This window comes from Dermochelys coriacea, chromosome 1 (assembly GCF_009764565.3).
Source record: "Dermochelys coriacea isolate rDerCor1 chromosome 1, rDerCor1.pri.v4, whole genome shotgun sequence".
NCBI classification, from domain to species: Eukaryota; Metazoa; Chordata; order Testudines; family Dermochelyidae; genus Dermochelys; species Dermochelys coriacea.
Genome location: NC_050068.2, coordinates 254,190,852 through 254,206,651, shown reverse-complemented (window position 1 = coordinate 254,206,651; position 15,800 = coordinate 254,190,852). Strand labels below are relative to the sequence as shown.

Below are 15,800 nucleotides of genomic sequence, written 5' to 3'. Positions count from 1 at the left end.
AAATAACAGAACGCCACTAGCCATCACCTTCAGCCCCCAACTAAAACCTCTCCAACGCATCATCAAGGATCTACAACCTATCCTGAAGGACGACCCATCGCTCTCACAGATCTTGGGAGACAGGCCAGTCCTTGCTTATAGACAGCCCCCCAACCTGAAGCAAATACTCACCAGCAACCACACACCACACAACAGAACTACTAACCCAGGAACCTATCCTTGCAACAAAGCCCGTTGCCAACTGTGTCCACATATCTATTCAGGGGACACCATCATAGGGCCTAATCACATCAGCCACACTATCAGAGGCTCGTTCACCTGCGCATCTACCAATGTGATATATGCCATCATGTGCCAGTAGCGCCCCTCTGCCATGTACATCGGTCAAACTGGACAGTCTCTACGTAAAAGAATAAATGGACACAAATCAGACGTCAAGAATTATAACATTCAAAAGCCAGTCGGAGAACACTTCAATCTCTCTGGTCACTTGATTACAGACCTGAGAGTGGCTACTCTTCAACAAAAAAACTTCAAAACCAGACTCCAATGAGAGACTGCTGAATTGGAATTAATTTGCAAACTGGATACAATTAACTTAGGCTTGAATAGAGACTGGGAGTGGCTGGGTCATTACGCAAAGTAAAACTATTTCCCCATGTTATTCCCCCCACCCACCCCCTACTGTTCCTCAGATGTTCTTGTCAACTGCTGGAAATGGCCCACCTTGATTATCACCACAAAAGGTTTTCTTCCTCCCCCCTCTTCCTGCTGGTAATAGCTCATCTTAAGTGATCACTCTCCTCACAGTGTGTATGATAAAACCCATTGTTTCATGTTCTCTGTGTGTGTATATAAATCTCCCCAGTGTATTTTCCTCCGAATGCATCCGATGAAGTGAGCTGTAGCTCACGAAAGCTTATGCTCAAATAAATGTGTTAGTCTCCAAGGTGCCACAAGTCCTCCTTTTCTTTTTGCCAAGTGCATAAGTACAGTCCCGATATTTGGGGGGGTTTCTTATATAGGCGCCGATTACCCCCCATGCTCCGTCCCAATTTTTCATCTTTGCTATCTGGCCACCCTAACTGCCTGGCTCCCCTGCAAGGGCCCCGCTGGCCAATGGAGCGGGGTTGGTTTCTCCGGTGTGCGTGGCAGCTCCCCCTTCTCGCCGGGCTGGGGAGGCGGCGCTGGGCGTGCAGCGGGGCGGGGAAGCCCCGGCTCCTGTGGCTGGAGTCACCCCACCCTCCTCCCCCATAGCCTCTGCCCGGACTGAATGGGGAGCGCGAGCGGCTCCGTCCCGCAGCGCTGAGCCCTTCCCGCGGAGCCCGCGCTGATTCACCGGCGTGAAGCGGCGCCGCCCGCGCTCCCCGCCGGCATGTGCGCCGCCAGGCAGCGGAGCAGCAAGGGCAGCGGCTCGGCGGGCTCGGAAAAGGGAGCCCAGTCCCACTCCGGCGGCGCGGATGACGTGGCAAAGAAGCAGCAGCAGGCGGCGGCGGCGGCGGCTCCCGCCAAGGGGAGCAAAGCGGCGGGAGGCCGCCCCTCCCCCTGCAGCCTGGGCCGGGCTTTTAACGTTGTCTTCTCCCTCGCTCTGCTGGCAGCCGCCGCGTTCTCGGGCTGGGGCGTGCAGCACCTCCGCGGGGAGCTCCGCCAGCTCAGCCTGCGCCACGAGGGCTCGGCGCGGCAGCGGGAGGAGCTGGCCCGCGCCCTGGAGGGAGTCGCGCAGAAGGTAAGGCACGAGGGAGGGGGTTGGTTTCTCCCTCCCGCCCGCCCGCCCGCCCCGCAGCTGACGGGCGCTGGCAAAGTTTGCCGGGACTCCCAGCCCTCTGACGACTGCATTGCTGCGAGGGCAGAGGGAGCGCGCGGCCTGACGGCGCTACGGCGGGCCAAGCCTGGAGGCAAGGCGGTGCTTGGCGCTCGGCCTGAGCAGACAAAGGGCTGGTCGGCCGGGGAAGTGCTGCGTCCGGTGAAGACGCTCTCTGCCGCTGGGGAGAGCGCTCCTGGCTAAGGGCTTCTCCACCCTGGCGCTTTGCAGCCCTGGAACGCTCTTGGTCACGGGTGTGAAAAAAACACCCCCCTGAGCACAGCAACTTTCAGCGCCCTAAAGCGCCAGTGTGGACAGTGCTCCAGCGCTGGGAGCGTTGCCCCTCGTGGGGGTGGGGTTTTTTTTTTTTTAGAGCGCTCTCCCAGCGCTGCCTGCGACCACACAAGCCACGTTAAAGTGCTGCCGTTGGGCTCACTAGCCCAAATAAATCCATTCCCCCCTCGCCCCCCCGCAGTAGCTGTGTCAGGAGCAGAGTCGCTCTCCTGCCAACCTAGCGTTGTCTACGCTGGCACTCAGGTTAGCGTAACCGATGTTGCTCAGGGGGGTGGCTTATTCACACCCCTGAGTTATACCAGACTAATCTTGGCTATTCCTACACCATAGATGATAGCAGAGCATGTTTTGCTTTCACACTGTCACTGTTTTTGACTATAAAAAGAAAAGGAGTACTTGTGGCACCTTAGAGACTAACAAATTTATTAGAGCATAAGCTTTCGTGAGCTACAGCTCGCTTCATCGGATGCATTCCGATGAATGCACGAAAAGCTTTATGCTCTAATAAATTTGTTAGTCTCTAAGGTGCCACACGTACTCCTTTTCTTTTTGCGAATACAGACTAACACGGCTGCTACTCTGAAACCTGTTTTTGACTATGCATCGCCCTTATTTTCCTGCAGCTTTCAGTGGCAGTTGAATTTGCTGCACGCTATGAAAAGCAAAAATCCCACCTGTTTTAAAAAGCAATAGCCGTAGCACCAGAACTGCTGATCGGCTGCCCCCTTGCTGCTTACAGTGTCTGCCAAATTCCTACATTATCTCCAGCCAAGAGGATGAGACCAGCAACTTCTGTTGCAACTGATGTCCACAGGAGTGTAATGAAGTAGTCAGCGAAGCGTGTGGCCCAATTGATCACAGAGGCACCCTTTTCCTTGAAACTGGAGGATGCTATTTTCGCTCAAACGGAATCCGCTTCTAGGCTACGGCTTCAGGCATGGCAGTGCAATGCACTTCCCACACCTTTCAGGATGACTTACATTTTTTTAAAAAGTGAAAATTTTTTAGAAATACTGTCAACTTAAAATAAAAATCGCACTTCTGTTAGGAAGTGTTACATACAGTAACACCTGAGATTATTATAACTGAAATGGATCAGAGAAAAAATGTCTGTTTTTTCAGTTTGCGGGTTTTGTACATCTGAGAGCACCCTGTGTATAGTCATTCAGTTTCACTGTTTCCCATGTGTGATCAGTAAGTCCTCAAACTGTAAGCTGATCCATGGGGATCAGAGGTTTCCATATAGGTGAAGAATCTGCCCACGTGCATCAGTGTGCAGGATAGGGGGTTTAGTTGGTCAGTTTCTTGTTTGTTTGTGTGGGACTTTTACACAGAAACCAGGGAAAGAAAAACACCTTCAGTGCATATGTGATTGTAGAACTCAGTTTTTCCTGCTGGCTGGATTTCAAGTTCACATGGTACTGACAAATGTGACAGGCACAACGTTTTAATTTGCCTAATATTTGTTTAAAGATATATGGGGGAAGGGAGATACTGGGATCAAAAGCTTGGCATGTATGACATAGGAATATAATACATAGCCTTAGTATAAGAACTTAGGTAGTTATATAATTATTTATTGTATTTTCTATGGCACTCATCACTTCAGTACCTGAGCAACTCACAGACTCTAATGAATCAGATTTGCAGTATCCTTGTGAAAAAGGAAAGTATTGTTTTCTCCATTTCACAGCTTGTATGCTATGGCTCAGACAGATTAAGTGATTTGACCAAGGTCTAACAGACAGCCTATGACAGAGCCAAGAACAGAAGCCAGATCTCTTGAGTCCCAGTCCAGTGCCATCACCACAAGCTTATTTGTCCTCTAATAGCTGACAAGGGATTTAAACTAAGAGGAGTCCTGATCTGTGAAACTCGGAGGCATACATTTCAGATCAATTTCTGTCCTCTACTTACTCAACAGACAGGAGCTGGCCGCTGTGAGTGTGTTCTGTGTGAGCACAAAAGAGAGCAAGCCAAGACAGTGCAACGCTGAAGTTTTAGTTTTCCTTCCACACATACCATCCCTCTCTCATCCAGCACTCACTGAAAGTAGAGTTTTTTATGTCTACACTAGAAATGCTGCAGTGGTGTCACTGTAGCATAAACTCTACAGGGATGGAAAGGGTTCTTCCGTCAACCTAGTGGTGTTTACAGTGGGCCTTATGCAGCGTAGTTAAGCCAACCTAAGGTGTGAAATTTTTCACAGTCTGAGCAATATAGTAAAGCTGACTGCAGGGCATGTCTTCACTAGCCACGTTAAAGTGCTGCAGCGGCAGTACTTTAATGTGGCTGTGTAGTCGCGGCAACCCAGCTCTATTAAAAAAAAAAAAAAACAACAACAACAAAAAACACCACCTCCACAAGGGGAGTAGCTACTAGTGCTGGGAGTGCGGCTCCCAGTGCACTATCTACATTGGCACTTTACAGCACTGAAGCTTGCAGTGCTCGGGGGGGGGGGGGGGGGTTTCACACCCCTGAGCAAGAAAGTTGCAGCACTGAAAAGTGGCAGTATAGACACGGCCTAACTTTATAGTGTAGACCACACCTAAGTTCCTAGACATAATCATACTATCATTTCTCTCTTGAGCAGCCTGTTACTGCCATCATTTCCAGGGCTAATATTTTGTTCTTTAGCAACAAGACATTTTTAAGGAGAGCTTTTTCTGAAAGAGAGCAATTCGAATTCAGGTGCCGTAACACCAGGCAGTGTCTCTTTTATTCTTCCCTTGCTTATCAAAGGGAAGGCTGAGGTTATTGGAAACATCAGCATCACTCTACTAGTTCGAATATTTAGATTGGGATTTTCAAAATCTATGGGATTTAGGTTTTTAGTTCCCTTAGGTCCCTTTGAAAATCCCAGCCTTAATTTGTCTTGAGGCCTACCAAGCATAGGGATGTGTAAAATGTGCTCCCTTCATCTCTGGATTGCTGTGGTGAGATAGGTGAGCAAGTTTCCCTGCACTGTGTAAGGCTTATAAACATCTGATGTGTGACATGACAACTTTAAAGAGATACAGAAAAAAATTCTGTAGTGAAAAACTCTGTATATGGTAAAATCAGACTGAAAGACCACAAGTTAATACCAGGCTCTGAGAGAGAGGCGCACAAATGATGTTTTAAGTAATTAGCTATCCAAGGAGTGCCTACACCTTGAATACTGTGTCCAGTTGTGGTTTCCCCATCTCAGAAAGGATATAATGGAACTAGAAAAGATTCAAATGAGGGTAACAAAGATGATCAAGGGTTTAGAACATACCAGGAGAGAAGATTAGGGCTGTTCAGTTTAGAAAAGAGGTGACTAAGGGGTGATCTGATAAAGATCTAAAAAATCATGAATGCCGTGGAAAAAGTGAATAAAGAAATGTTATTTACCCTTTCCCACACTACAAAAACAAGGGCTCACCTGATGAAATTAATTGGAGCAGGTTTAATACAAGAGGAAGTACTTTTTTCACACAGCTAACTTGTGGGACTCATTGCCTTGGGATGTTTTGATGGTGAAAAGTATAACTGGGTTAAAAAAAAGAACTGGGTACATTCATAGAGGATAGCTCCATCAATGGCTATTGGCCAAGATGGTCAGGGACGCAATCATGGTAAGAGTTATGTTTAGGGTCACTATCAGAAGTTGGGAGTGGAAGACAGGGATGGATCACTCCAAAATTGCCCTGTTCTGTACACTCTCTCTGAAGGCCACTGTTGGAGAAAGGATGCTGGGCAAGATGGACCATGGTCTGACCCATTTTGGCAGCTCTTATATCTGTGTTCTAGTTCCAAAGGGAGATAAAACTCCAGCTACCTGTGCGTCAGGGTTGGCTAACATTAGGTATGCATTTCTAACGTAAGGATGAAAGGCAGAGGGAGGAGATCAGTTCATGGCCTTATATCACTATAGGATACTGTGCTATACCTATATAGCACTGCCAGTTCCGGCTGCTTTGAGGGAACTCCGTCCTCCACCCTCTTTGGTCTTTTGCCATACAGAGCCATTGTCAGAAGTAAGAGTTATATAAGCTCATCTGCTATTCACATCAGCTGTAGGAAGGGAAAGGAAATCATGTGGAAAGTTGTAGTTAAGTCTTTGTAGTATAGCACAATTTACAGAGGAGCTAAGATTATTTGACATGTTAACATGACTTGTTAAAGGAGAAAACTGGTTGTCAGTAAAAGAACATTTTTCTGTCTTATATATGATATTAAGCCTTTCAAAGACTGTGGTTGAAATCCATGCCTTTGGGGGCACAGCTAGATATACACCTCTTGATTCACTTTTTCCACAGCATTCATGTTAGATATTTATGGACATTATAGACATTTATGATGTCCCCCCTTTAGTTATCTGTCTCTTAAACTGAACAGCCCTAATCTTTTTAGTTTCTTCTCAAATGGAAGCCATTCCAAACCCTTGTTTTATAATGAATGTGAACTGTTATTTTGAAGTTAGGGTTTTATCCCTTTCTTGCAAAGGGCTCATGTAGGGGCCAGTTAGCCATTGTTTAGAGTAAATGGGCTGAGTACATATTAAGATTAATTAAATTAGAAATTGGTCTATCTTGACTATATTGGTCTTGATTCTTTGTTCCATTAGAGCTCTGATCCTCAACCACGTGGCCGTGTAGTAAATTAAAGGTGCAGGGGAACAGCTTCAACCTACATCACTTGGCATATGGTCCATCAGAGTCATTACAAGAGGAGAATCAGGCATAGTAGAACTCCATTCTACCATGCCCCGACACACACCCATCTCCCTATGTCTCCTGTCTCATAGACTCACAGACTTTAAGGCCAGAAGTGACCATCATGATCTTCTAGTCTGACCTCCCTGCACATTGCAGGTTCACAGAACCTCACCCACCCACTCCTGTAATAGACCCATAACCTCTGACTGAGTTACCAAAGATCTCAAATCATGTTTTAAAGACTTCCAGTTACAGAGAATCCTCCACTGACCATATCTGGCACTTTAGGCCTGACATGGCACATTGTGACATTAGAGAGCCAGATTCTCTGGTCCGATAACAGTAACATTTAGAGATAGGTTAGTTAATAGGATGAATTTAGCACATTAGTTTAATTTTACAGCTGTTTCTGCAGGAGGAGATAGGTGAGCAGTAGTTTCCCTGCACTGTGTAAGGCTTATAAACATCTGATGTGTGACATGACAACTTTAAAGAGATACAGAAAAAAATTCTGTAGTGAAAAACTCTGTATATGGTAAAATCAGACTGAAAGACCACTGGGCGGTAACTACTGATAGAACCACATTATCAATTTAATAACCATTGCCACATAGCAATTTGAGTAACATTATTATTCACATTGTCCCATTTAATTTCTTTTTAGTCTCATATAAGACCTTCAGGGTACAAACTGCTTAAAATGTAATTGTCATTCCTTTAAATTTTAAAGGTGGCCTGCAAAGGAAAGGATTCTCTCTCTCTCCCCCCTCCACGCCCTTTTTGGTTCTTTATGATATATGAAGGAGGCCTGGGACTTTTTTTTTTTTTTTGAGGTGAGAGGGGTAAGGAGCAGATATGCCAAACCCTCAAAAAAGCTGCAGAAATTGGGCTTGTTTTTGGCTTAATGGGCTTGTGAGTTGCTTGTTGGCCAGCTTTTAGCTTGTTGCTTCTTTTTTTGATCAGCTCCCGACAAGCAGGGGCAAGTGGGGGAGGGAGTCAGGGGTGCACAGCAGGCCCGCCACGGTCACAGACTGCAGGCCAGGGGGATCTAGTCACATAGATTGTTGGGGTTCTTAGGGATTGGCTTGTTTTGGCTTAGTTTTGAAATGGGATTAGCTTGATTTTTGGCTTATTGTGAAAGTCGGGGTGCTTATTTACTGCGTGAAAGTTGGCAACTGTGGTAAGGAGTTAGGGCATGGACAAGGTAGGATTCAAGAGTGGGTTTTTTCCTGCATATTTTTCTATTAGAAATATCAGGTTTTATCTACTCTGTTTTTCCTGAACAACTGGAGAAGGAGTGAGATTATAACATAATCAAATTAGATTTAAACTTGAGCAATTGAGAGGGAATTTGATTTTTGAACAAACTATTTAAAAGTTTGCTTTTGTTAACACCCATTTACCTCAGACACCTGACAAATGTATGGGAGAAAGACTATCTTTGTTAAAGATTCAAATACTCTTATCCCTTCAACAGAAGGCTGAGAAAACTCCTTTTGGTACTCCAGCAAAACAAGAAATAGATATACTACACCTGGTTTTTCTTAGGGCTTGTCTACACTACTGCTTAAATTGATGTAACTTACATCGCTCGGGTATGAAAAAACCACCCCCGAGTGATGTAAGTTACATCGACTTAGCACTATGTACACAACGCTTTATGTCAGTGGGAGATGCTCTCCCACCCACATAGCTTCTGCCTCCCGTTGAGGTGGAGTAATTACATCTACGGGAGAGCACTCTCCCGTCAACATAGTGTGTCTTCACCAGAAGTGCTACATCGGCGCAGCGCAGTAGTGAAGACAAGCCCTAAGGAATAAATTTAGTAGGCTTTGAAGAAAATTGGAGGACGGGGAGAAATCTTTTACCCCTTCTCTATACATCCTGAAGAAAAAAAGGATAGTAAAACCGTACTTCCTTTGCAGGTCACCTGTAAAGTTTGGGGATTACTTGGACCTATCAACAGTCGATCACTTAATGTTTGCATTTAAAACAAAATTAAAAGACTTTTGGCCAAATCCTGCAGTCCTTACTCAGCTCAGACTCCCATTGAAACCAAGGGAGGTTCAGCCTGAGCATCCAAACCTGCAAACATGTATCTGAATAACTTACTTATTCATTAGTAACTGAATTAATTAGCTAACTCATGTGGGAAGTGTTTGTAGGCTCAGGAGCTGAATGAAGACCTCATGACTTGGCCTTTTATAATTAAAGATAAGATATTTTCTTTTAAGTGCATCCATTTAATAACATTATTTACAAAATGAAACCAGCTCTGAAGCAGCTTATCTAATCAATAAACCTGACAGACTGCATGGCATTACTGATTAATGCACACTCCACATGTGTAGCAGGGAATGAGTCAAGACAGAATCTCCAGGATTCCTGTAGCATGCATTATTCACCACTGCCACACAGCCAAAACCTGTAAGAGTTCTTTTGTGCAGGATCCCCACTGAAGTCGGCGTGAGTTTTTAAAATCACTTGGGATTTTTTAAATTGTGTGACTTTAGTGCTTGTTGAACGTGCCGCCTTCATAGACCCAAAGCCTGAAATTCTGTTTATCCGCAGAACGGGACCAGCCAGGCAATGGCCATGCAAGCTTTCCCATTCATATGCCTAGATCCTTGTTCTAGGGGGGAGAGGTAGTTCAGTCTTCATGCCCAATGATACCTTGGCCTCTGAGCTGAGACTGTCAACAAATGTGCCAGTCAGTGCCAACTGTGGAGGTAATTTCTGTGATTTGGACAGGGAGCTGGACTGAGACCATCAGCTCATACCAAATAGGCAAAGCCCTTCATGTTCTCAGAAGAATTCCTGAGTTTTGAAAAAGCCACTATTTGGGTTTTACAGACTTCACTTCAATTTTGGCTTTTTCAGGACCTGGGAATTTTTCAGAGACGCTCCCCTGCTGACCCTGGCCCATCAGCACAGCCCCAGGGCACAGAGCCCCATCTGCTCCCCTTCCTGAGAGAGCCTGTGCAGGACAAGCTCTCCTCCTGACCCCAACCCTTTTTCAGTACCTGTCCACTTTCCCTGCACAGACTTTGTCTGCACTGATGGGCCAGGGTCAGGAGGGGAGCAGAAGGCTGCACTCCATGAGCACTGGTCCCTCTATTGGACACTGGCTCTTCAGTGCGGCCCCTGGGCATAGGGCCCCATCTGCATCCCCTGCTGGGCATATCTATGCTGTCATAGCCCCCTAGCATAGATGCAGCCTATATCAACGGAAGGAGTTATCCTGCCAGTGTAGGAACACCACCATCCTGAACAACGTGAGCCACTTGGCTGGAAGTATTCTTCTGTCAAGATACCTGCATCTATACTGGGGGTTTTGTCAGCTGTAACTATGTCGGTCGGGGTGTGTTTTTTCATACCTCCCTCCAACTCATCTATGCCAGTATAACTTTCCAGTGTAGCCCAAGCTTTTGTTTCTTTGTTCCTCAGTTTCCTATTTGGTAATAGTACTTCCCAGCATCACAAGAAAGCTTTGAGGGAGGGAACATTAAAGATTCTGGGGTGCTCAGATACTACAATAGTGGGGGTTATAAGTAAATTAGGTAGATAGCGACATCCTCATCAACTAACATAAGATGAAAATTTAAGTTGAAAATATGTGGATTTCTATTTTTAGGTGCATTCTCTTCAAGCCACATTTGGAGGTTTTGAATCCATGATGAAAAGTGCTCAGCATAAACAAGAAGTTACCGAGAAGAGTGTTAAACAAGGGGAGAGTGAAATAAATCGAATCAGTGAGGTTCTTCAAAAACTACAAAATGAAATCCTGAAAGACCTGTCTGATGGCATTCATGTGGTAAAGGATGCAAGAGAACGAGACTTCATGTCACTTGAAAACACTGTGGAAGAAAGATTAACAGAGTTGACCAGGTCTATCAATGATAACATTGCCATATTCACTGAAGTCCAGAAAAGTAGCCAAAATGAAATCAACGATATGAAAGCAAAGGTGGCTTCACTGGGAGAAACAGATGTGTATAAACATGAATTAAAGGCGCTGAAAGATGCTGTTGATGAGATGCAAACATCCATGAAAACCAAAGAAAAGGCCATAGAGTCTCTGAAAAGTACAATAGAATCCATGGAATCTGATGTTTATACTGAAATCAAAGCATTAGTCAACCTCAAACAGGAACTTGAGAAGTTCAAAGAGACTGCAGACACAGAACACATTTCATTAAAAGCTTTTCAAGAGAAAGTTCTTAAAGCTGAAGAATCCATTATGCAGCTCCCTGATGAGATTAAAAGACTTGATGAAGATTTACAGCTAATTAAAGCCAACCTTAACAAACAGGAAGAAAATGTACTCTCCAAAAATGTGTTAGAAACCCTTGAAAAGAACAGGGAAGGCTTTGAATTCAGATTCAGAGATGTAGAAGACAATTTTCAGTCTCTAAGTTCTACTGATGCTCAACAGACTGAAAAGATGGAATCACTTCTTTCTAAGCATGAAGCGTATGAAAGAAAGCTAGCAACTCTCGAGGAAGCCATTGCATCTCTGCGTAGTACCTCAGATGGTGATGTACGTTCAATAACAGACACTGTGCGAAGTCTTAGTGAATCTCAGCTCTCATTATACAATGATGTTGATGAACTGAGAAGAAGTGTGAATGACCTACCAGACTCTGCTGATGCACTTCATAACATCCAGAAACAAGTTAGTGCTTTGGTGGATCAAGAAAAGCCTCAGATGGGCCAAGCACAATCTCAAGACTATCTTGAAAAACTGTCTTCTGTAGAAGGCTCTGTAGACACATTAAGATCTTCTGTCAATCAAGTTGAATCTGACTTGAAAATGATAAGAACTGCAGTAGATAGTTTAGTTGCTTACTCAGTGAAAATAGAAACAAATGAGAACAATGTGGAGTCTGTCAGGAGTTTGGTAGATGACCTAAGGAATGATCTGGATAGATTGTTTATGAAAGTAGAAAAGATACATGAAAAAGTTTAAGTGAACAGTGCTAACTGTGCAGTTATTGAATTTAAAAGAATAGCTTTTGTATACCCAGTGTTTTGAAACCTCCAGAGAAAACAAGGACACATAATTAGAGACAGTTGTGCTTAGTTCCTGGATCTCTCTTCTGTTTAGTTTCATTTTTAAAAGTTTTGTGTGTTCGGATGGATAGGTGGGTGAGTAGGATAAATTACTAAGGCCTAGTCTACACTAGAAAGTTGTACTGCTTTAGGTATACTGGTATAGTTACAGCAGCACAATCTCCCTACCGTAGACATAGGCCTGGTCTACACTTAAAATTAGATAGACCTACCTTGATTGCTCAGGGCTGTGAAAAATGTGCCCTGCACAACATAATTAGGTTGACCTAACTCCCCGTGTAGATGCAGCTAGGTCAAAGGAAGAATTCTTCTGGTGACCTCACTACCACCTCTTGTAGTTAATCCATCTCTCCATCGACTGAAAAACTCCTTCTGTCGATGTAGAAAACATCTACGCTATGATGCTACAGTGGCATAGCTTCAATGCATAGCTGCGCCACTGTAGCAGCTGTAGTGTAGACAGACCCATAGATATATTGATATAAAGGTGCTTTATACTGGGGTAGCTATATTGGCATAAGGTTCCTTATACTGCTGTAACTGCATCCACACTAGGGCTTTTAGTGGTATTACGGTTTTGATTAAAAACCAAACAAACACACCCTTAATCAAAATAATCATGCTGGTAAAACTAATACGTGTAGACTATGCCTGAGGCAACTCATCTGTTTCTTCAGCTTATTCCACCATGTAGGGAAAGAAGCAAGTTCTGACTGCCATGCATACATAACCGCACACAGGAAAACTCATAGAGCGGGGAGAAGTATAGGGCATCTACGACTCTAGTTCTCCAAAAAACATGAGACGAGAGCTGCTGGGGGGTGTTCCATGGCACTGCTAAAGAGTAGACATATTTGTGCCCATATGCCCCTTTCTCCAGCACCTCCAAACCCCCATGTACAGATTAGCATGGCTGGGAAGAGGAATCTAAATTGAAGGATGTGATTCATTGCCAGAGGGCTCAGTAACGTTTTGCCGTGTTGTTTTGGGGTTATTTACATTGTCAGAAACTTTCCCTTGAAGTCCTAATTCCTTTTTGTGATACCACGGTTAGTTGCTGTGGAGACGATTAGGGCTTTGAGTGAGGAAGACTGAGGAGAGGAACTAAAACACCACTGCCTATGCCAGCACAGCCCTCTAGTGTAGATGCAACATACACGGACATAGGAGTTGTTCTGCCAGTGTAAGAACACCACCTCCCCCAGTGACTTTAGCTATGCCAATAGAACTCCTCTTCTATAAGCACACAAACTGGGGTGTTTTTTGTCAGCATATCTAGGTTGCTGCATGGGGGAGGGGCATCACACCCCTGACTGACGTATGTTTTAGTGTAGACCAGGCCTAAGCCTGCTAATAATACCACAGGAGGAGGAAGAGAAGATTCAGAATGATACCAACAGAATTGTTTCTAAATAAAATGCCTTTCAAGATTGCCTCTGAGGTGATAGTGACTTTAATTAGTATTATTGTATGTATTCTGTACAACTGGAGTCAGTGGGATTGTGTCATTGACTTCAATGGAGTAGGAGCAAGCCTCAGGTTGGCTGAGAATCAGAATGACTGTCAAATATTAAAGAATTTCAAGCACTCTAAGAACCTCTCCAACATGGAACTTTCTGGGGGGTTGTACCCTAGAAAAGGATTTCTGATTTCCTTTTTTTCTGAGGTTTACTTTTCAAAGGTTGTTTTTCAAAGGTACTTATGCCTTGGTGCAGACTGCTCTGTAAATGGGGATATCTGCTAGCCCACATTACAGAGAGTGTAATGCATATGCCCTATTTTAGTCAACTCTTTGGCTGCATTAGAAAATGATTCATAGAACTAGCACCTCCCACAAGTGGTAATTTCTGGGAACAGCCAAGGTAAAGAGGGAGTTCCCTTCAATATTTAAGAATAAAATACCCAGCCATTTGTAACACTGTTCCCACTATACATAGTGAGAAGTTGCTAATAAGTCAAGTAAGTCTTAATAAGTGAGGCGGATGCACTGCATTGAGATAATTTTGTTGTTACTTTTTGAACTGCACTGTTCTTTGTTGATTTTCCTTTTCAAGTTTCTAACAGTTGTTTAGGTTACTTTGAAGTGAACTGTATGGCTTATTTACAGTATTTTTAATACATAATAAACACTTGGAACTGTGTTTTGATTTTTTTTTCATGTTGCTTGTTGTGAAAGGTACTTAATTTAGCATTTTGCAGAATATTCCCACTGAGGTTCAGGAGCTAGCTGGGACTGGGGTGGCAAACCCTCTGACTTGTTCATCAGAGCCTCAGCTTTAATTTCAAAACCAAAAAGTAACAAGCTAGCAGCTGTTATGATTGTGAAGAAAACCTTGACAATGTGGCCTGAGCATAAGTGATGCAACAATGTTCATCTGAGTTTGCAAAAAACCTGAAACAATAGCTCTGAGTTGTGAACTGTCCCATTTATTTCAATGAATGCTAATTCAGACCCCAACAATGATATTTTAAAATGCCAGTTAACTATTTCACTGCTCAAAGCATGTAAAACAGAAATATTTGTCAGTTCAGGACAACTGTACCTGTATTCCCCCTCTGTAGTCTAGCCAGGATAGCCAGTTCAGGCTCCTCATCCATCACCTCTCTGGGATGGATACCCACATCTCTTTTCCTTCTGACCAGGGTATTTCCAGGCTGACCAGTTCCCTGCTACCACTGTGTTTTTCCCATTAAAGAGTACCCTAAGCAGGGCAGCTTCGCTTCTCCCTTCAGATGATATGCAGTATAATTGCCACAATTTTAAGTTACCACATAGTTCTTTCTAAGCAAGCAGATTTTATTTTTAAGGTAAAAGCATCACAGAGAGACCCTATTAAAAACAATAAAGAACCTACATGCATGCTGATAAACTTACCAGAGATCACCCCAACCCTGATGTGAGCTCTGAAAGGTGAGCAGCCCTTTTCCTATGGTTTCAAATTCATAACACGCTTTGCTTAGAATAAAAACTCCTATGAATCTGAGTGAGTCCTTTATCCAGTTTGGGGTCTTTGAAGAGACTGGGAATAGGTAATCAGCCAGACAGCATGTCCCCTCTCCAGGGCAAAGCTTCAAACAGATGAGATCTTTGCCTAACCAGAGGGGTTATATTAGCATACCCCCCAGCAGAGTTTTCCTGAGAAATTCACTTAATTTTACAAGTTCACATTGTTTCAAAAAAATCGTTAGAAGTTCCTAATATTTCCCAAGGTTTACATTAGTCACATCTAGAGGAATTACATGCACTTGCACAATAACACATAAACAATTGCATTTTAAATACGATGGATCCCAAAAGTATAAAACAAACCTTCAGATTTATCCAGGAGATTGCCCTATTTGTCACAGTGGGTATGTCTACACTGCAATCTGTTGACGGGTAGTTGCTCCTCGGCCTGACCCAAACAAATTCCTACCCACTTCGTAGCCTGAGCCCAGAGCCTGCAGTGGCCATTCCATCCCATCTAGTCCCACTCTCACCTCTGTGTCCTGCCCCCCAACGTGTCCAGTTTATTTCCCAGAATATGTAGCAGAACAATGCATGGGTGGGCAGAAATGTAGTCACCCCCAGTTTTTCCATTGTGGAGGTGCTAGCCCCTACTGCTCCCCTGATTCTGCTATCCCTAACGCAATCTGCCTGGAGTGACTGCTCATGTAGGCTAGACCTTTAACACTAGTTGTAAGGGGTACGATTGGTTTCATTTACATGAAACTCAGCTTTGAAAAAAGAAAAGGAGTACTTGTGGCACCTTAGAGATTAACAAATTTATTTGAGCATAAGCTTTCGTGAACTACAGCTCGCTCCATCGGATGCATTCGATGGAGCGAGCTGTAGCTCACGAAAGCTTATACTCAAATAAATTTGTTAGTCTCTAAGGTGCCACAAGTACTCCTTTTCTTTTTGCAAACACAGATTAACACGGCTGCTACTCTGAAACCTGTCAGTTTTG

The 15,800-nt window shown here is 44.0% G+C and overlaps 1 protein-coding gene across 1 annotated transcript; it reads left to right on the top strand.

Moving 5' to 3' along the window:
* The first annotated feature begins 1,175 nt into the window (after positions 1-1,175).
* On the top strand, positions 1,176-13,991 carry CKAP4 (cytoskeleton associated protein 4). The gene is made up of 2 exons (XM_038379470.2): positions 1,176-1,726; positions 10,412-13,991. The coding sequence occupies exons 1-2, from the start codon at positions 1,376-1,378 to the stop codon at positions 11,744-11,746; spliced, it is 1,686 nt and encodes a 561-aa protein (XP_038235398.1). The 5' UTR covers positions 1,176-1,375; the 3' UTR covers positions 11,747-13,991.
* Positions 13,992-15,800: the final 1,809 nt, after the last annotated feature.

Bases quoted from the DNA above. Each gene is read 5' to 3' on its own strand.
- CKAP4 (XM_038379470.2), top strand. From the start codon at position 1,376: ATGTGCGCCGCCAGGCAGCGGAGCAGCAAGGGCAGCGGCTCGGCGGGC. The intron at 1,727-10,411 runs GTAAGGCACGAG...TTCTATTTTTAG, and splicing joins TGGAGGGAGTCGCGCAGAAG to GTGCATTCTCTTCAAGCCAC.